The 5,417-nt window shown below is 39.3% G+C and overlaps 1 protein-coding gene across 1 annotated transcript in view; it reads left to right on the forward strand.

Moving 5' to 3' along the window:
- LOC129843417 (NLR family CARD domain-containing protein 3-like) overlaps window positions 1–4,393 on the forward strand; it is a 10,104-nt gene extending 5,711 nt beyond the window's left edge. The window contains exon 8 of the mRNA XM_055912125.1: window positions 4,350–4,393. Coding sequence (XP_055768100.1) covers window positions 4,350–4,393 — 44 coding nt within the window. The remainder of the gene's footprint in view (window positions 1–4,349) is intronic.
- The last annotated feature ends 1,024 nt before the right edge of the window (window positions 4,394–5,417 follow it).

Below are 5,417 nucleotides of genomic sequence, written 5' to 3' on the forward strand. Positions count from 1 at the left end.
TTACTATTATTACTGTCCTTCAATATTACTGTTCTCAGATTATCAGTTAATAGATTTTAGATGGGTATATCTTTATTACATTATTATTACTATTATTACTGTCCTTCAATATTACTGTTCTCAGATTATCAGTTAATAGATTTTAGATGGGTATATCTTTATTATTACTATTATTACTATTATTACTGTCCTTCAATATTACTGTTCTCAGATTATCAGTTAATAGATTTTAGATGGGTATATCTTTATTAAATTATTATTACTATTATTACTGTCCTCTTTTTCAAGATGTGGCCGATTTAAACAGCCAGAATACATTTTTAAAAGAAGATTATTATTTTTTTTACGACATCTTGTTTCTAAATGGCTGCTGGGTAATTTGATATGCATCATTGGAATCTTCATTCGTTGACTTCGAATTGAGTGAATGCTGTGCAGGTTCACTGAGTTACAAACCAAATGGACATTTCTAGCTCATTGATTTGTAGATCTGACGCAGTTGCTACCTCAGATTATGAGCCTAGCAGGTGTTGTGAATGAGTTATGTAGTACCCACAGAAGGCCACAGGGAGGAGCAAGAGAGCTATAAACCCATACTGATTTTTTGCCTTAAAACCCCTAAACCTAACAATCAAGCAAATATATTTATAAAGCCCTTTTTACATCAGCAGATGTCACAAAGTGCTATACAGATACTCTAACCCTACGTATTACATATTTTAGCCTTAACCCTTAACCCTAATTCCAGGTTAGGGTAGCCTAGAACACTTCTAGAAACTATTTTAGTACTAAATAGCATTTTGATTATTTTGTTAATCAAAACCTGTCTAAGCATTTTGCTTTTATTGTTTTGTTATTTTATTATATTTATTATTGCAAGGCAGAACACTTGATAAACAAGACATGTTTTTCAAATGTGGTTTGAACTGTGTGACCTGGTAACATCTATATGAAAGTCTAGCAATTGGCGTAGGATAGGTGGGGCAGGTTTGAGATCTAAGGAATTCATGAGGTTAATACACTTTATTTCTCAGCTGCCTCACCAATGTCTGTACGTGAATTAATATTTTTTAATTGCTAAATATTCCCAATAGACGGCAGCATAAGACCACGAAGCATCAGTTATAGGCTACAAGCAGCAATATGATAGACATAAAATAGCATGCAATCACAGACTATATGTCTCATAATTTTCTAAAATGGTCACTCATTACTTTAGTTATGCATCTCGTATTAGGGCTGCGTTGCTTTTGGGAGAGCAACAAAATAGTGACTATAGCAGGTATTAAACCCCGGGTAAATAATCACTAGTCAGAACCTCGACCCTACTATATATGCAATATAAAAAATCATCTTAATATCTGATATTGCGAGTAAACAACCTCGGAATAGAAAAGACAAGAGTGCGTCTTCCAGCCCACCAATAAATTACATAATTCAACCCTCCCGGTTAGTAAATTTACCTCAACATGCCCCCGGAGAAGGCAGAGTGACAAAATTAATGAAGCATAATTTCAAAACATGAGCATAAAAACAGGTAATAATAAACATGAATCATCATTATATTACTTCACAGGAATCTGTTAAATGCTTTTTCAGTCCATCCTCTTGCGGTAGCAGTGTGGAAAGGGACAGAAAGAAGCACACAGGAGTTTTCCTGTGAGGGGGAGTGGTGGTGTATCCAGGGAGAAAACTAAACTAATCTTCTGAAATGTCATTTGTGGTCTTATGCTGCCATCTATTGGAATTATGTAGCAACTGCAGTAGTACTGAATCATGTGTAATTCCTTACTAAAGTAGTAATTACTCAGAATTGCAAAATATAACATTTTCTAGTTCATTTTACCACTTACAACCATAAAATAAAAATTTATAGCATAACAAACAATAAATCTGAATCAAGCATTATCTGCCAAAGTAAAAGTAAAGAATTAAAAAAATTTCCCAAAATGATATACACCACCGTACCTTCTCCACTGCGCAATCCGGTTTCCGAGCTGGTCACGGGTGCACCTCAGCCACGGTACTAAACGATATCATAACCGCCTTCGATTAAAGACAGTACTGCAGCCGTCTTCATCCACCTGGCCAAGGCTTTTCTCTCTGTCAATCACAGTATTCTTATCGGCAGACTCAACAGCTTTGGTTTCTCAAATGACTGCCTCGCCTGGTTCACCAACTACTTCTCAGATAGAGCACAGTGCATCAAATCGGAGGGCTTGTTGTCCGGACCTCTGGCTGTCTCTATGGGGGTGCCACAGGGTTCAATTCTCGGGCCGACTCTTTTCTCTGTATATATCAGATTTCTCTGACAGCTGCGGGTGATTCCCTGATCCACCTCTACGCAGACGACACCATTCTGTATACATCTGGCCTTTCTCTGGACACTGTGTTAACAAACCTCCAAACGAGCTTCAATGCCATACAACTCTCCTTCCGTGGCCTCCAATTGCTCTTAAACGCTAGTAAAACCAAATGGATGCTTTTCAACCGATCGCTGCCCGCGCCCGCCCGCCCTATTAGCATCCCTATTCTGGACGGTTTTGACTTATAATATGTGGACAACTACAAATAGGTGTCTGACTAGACTGTAAACTCTCCTTCCAGACTCATATTAAGTATCTCCAATCCAAAATCAAATCTATAATCAGCTTCCTATTTCACAACAAAGCCTCCTTCACTCAAGCTGCCAAACATACCCTCGTAAAACTGACTACCCTACCGATCCTCGACTTCGGCCATGTCATTTACAAAATAGCCTCCAACACTCTACTCAGCAAAATGGACGCAGTCTATCACAGTGCAATCCTTTTTGTCACCACAGCCCCATATACTACCCACCACTGTGACCTGTATGCTCTCGTTGGCTGGCCCTCGCTACATATTCGACGCCAGACCCACTGGCTCCAGGTCATCTATAAGTCTTTGCTTGGTAAAGCTCCGCCTTATCTCAGCTCACTGGTCACCATAGCAACACCCACCCGTAGCACGCGCTCCAACAGGTATATTTCACTGGTCACCATAGCAACACCCACCTGTAGTACGCGCTCCAACAGGTATATTTCACTGGTCACCATAGCAACACCCACCTGTAGTACGCGCTCCAACAGGTATATTTCACTGGTCACCATAGCAACACCCACCTGTAGTACGCGCTCCAACAGGTATATTTCACTGGTCACCATAGCAACACCCACCTGTAGTACGCGCTCCAACAGGTATATTTCACTGGTCACCATAGCAACACCCACCTGTAGCACGCGCTCCAGCAGGTATATCTCTCTGGTCACCCCCAAAACCAATTCTTCCTTTGGCCGCCTCTCCTTCCAGTTCTCTGCTGCCAATGACTGGAACGAATTGCAAAAATCACTGAAGTTGGAGTCTTATATCTCCCTCACTAACTTTAAGAATCAGCTACCTGAGCAGCTTACCGATCGCTGCAGCTGTACACAGCCCATCTGTAAATAGCCCATCCAATCAACCTACCTCATCCCCATATTGTTTTTATTAACTTTTTTGCTCTTTTTGCAGATCAGTATTTCTACTTGCACATCATCATCTGCACATCTATCTCTCTAGTGTTAATTTGCTAAATTGAATATACTTCGCTACCATGGCCTATTTATTGCCTTACCTCCTCACGCCATTAGCACACACTGTATATAGACTTTTCTATTGTATTATTGACTGTATGTTTGTTTATTCCATATGTAACTCTGTGTTGTTGTTTGTGTCGCACTGCTTTGCTTTATCTTGGCCAGGTCGCAATTGTAAATGAGAACTTGTTCTCAACTCGCCTACCTGGTTAAATAAAGGTTAATTTTTTTTTGCTACATGAGACCGAATTAAGCCGGTCGGTCACATTTGACTGTATAAAACCAGTACTACTGATTTCTCTGAGAGTGAGACAGATATATATTATTACTGTGTAAAACCTAGCAGTACTACTGATTTCTCTCAGAGTGAGGCAGATATATATTATTACTGTGTAAAACCTAGCAGTACTACTGATTTCTCTGAGAGTGAGGCAGATATATATTATTACTGTGTAAAACCTAGCAGTACTACTGATTTCTCTGAGAGTGAGGCAGATATATAGCATTTGGCAAAATAAACGTGATTGTTTTTCTCTCTGAAATTAAACATCAAGTGAAAGACATTAAACAAATACATGTCTGTCATTGAACGACTACATTTAATGATTAGATAGTGAAAAAAACATCTCATTCATAATTTCTATAAACAATAAAAGGTTGTTTACGAACATTTCTGAAAAGTGACATATAGCGTTTTGGAATCTGAGCTCCGAGTAGATGAGAGATGTAATGTTTGTCTCTGTTGTGTTGAAGTCCAATCAAGCAGGAGAGACCTGTACCCAGCGGTGTGTCCATGAAGAGTGACCGGTCTATGAGTCCGCCTCCAAAGTTTAGAAAGGGAGACTTTTCTACTGAACAAAGGTAAGAAGAACTCATGGGTCATGGTCAGTGAGTTAAACAACACTGTCTCTAGTCATTTCTCCTCTCCCATTTTCCCATTTATTTTTGTTGTTTTCATAATCCATAGGCTAATCCTTTTGTCCATTTTCATAGTCCTAAAACAATATTAAACAAACACAACATTCCCTTCCTGTGTGTGTGTGTGTGTGTGTGTGTGTGTGTGTGTGTGTGTGTGTGTGTGTGTGTGTGTGTGTGTGTGTGTGTGTGTGTGTGTGTGTGTGTGTGTGTGTGTGTGTGTGCACTCCCTGGATGAGGAGATGTAATCTCTATCCTGATTGCCTAGTCACTTTTACCCCTACCTACATGTACATATTACCTCAATTACCTCAACTACCTAGTACCCTGCACATTGACTCAGTACTGGTACTCCTTATAGTCTCATTATTACCTCAACTACCTGGTACCCCTGCACATTGACTCAGTACTGGTACTCCTTATAGCCTCATTATCACCTCAACTACCTGGTACCCCTGCACATTGACTCAGTACTGGTACTCCTTATAGTCTCATTATTACCTCAACTACCTGGTACCCTGCCCATTGACTCAGTACTGGTACTCCTTATAGTCTCATTATTACCTCAACTACCTGGTACCCTGCACATTGACTCAGTACTGGTACTCCTTATAGTCTCATTATTACCTCAACTACCTGGTACCCTGCACATTGACTCAGTACTGGTACTCCTTATAGTCTCATTATTACCTCAACTACCTGGTACCCTGCACATTAACTCAGTACTGGTACTCCTTATAGTCTCATTATTGTTATTTTATTGTGTTACTATTTGACTGGTACTGAAATGCTTTTATTTAGCTCATTGATTTTCCTTTTTAACTTTTTAACTTTCTAACTTTTTAAAATTTTCTAGTTAATTTTACCACTTACAGCCATAAAATAACAATTTATAGCATAACAAAT

This window comes from Salvelinus fontinalis, unplaced genomic scaffold (assembly GCF_029448725.1).
Source record: "Salvelinus fontinalis isolate EN_2023a unplaced genomic scaffold, ASM2944872v1 scaffold_0132, whole genome shotgun sequence".
Classification (NCBI taxonomy): Eukaryota; Metazoa; Chordata; class Actinopteri; order Salmoniformes; family Salmonidae; genus Salvelinus; species Salvelinus fontinalis.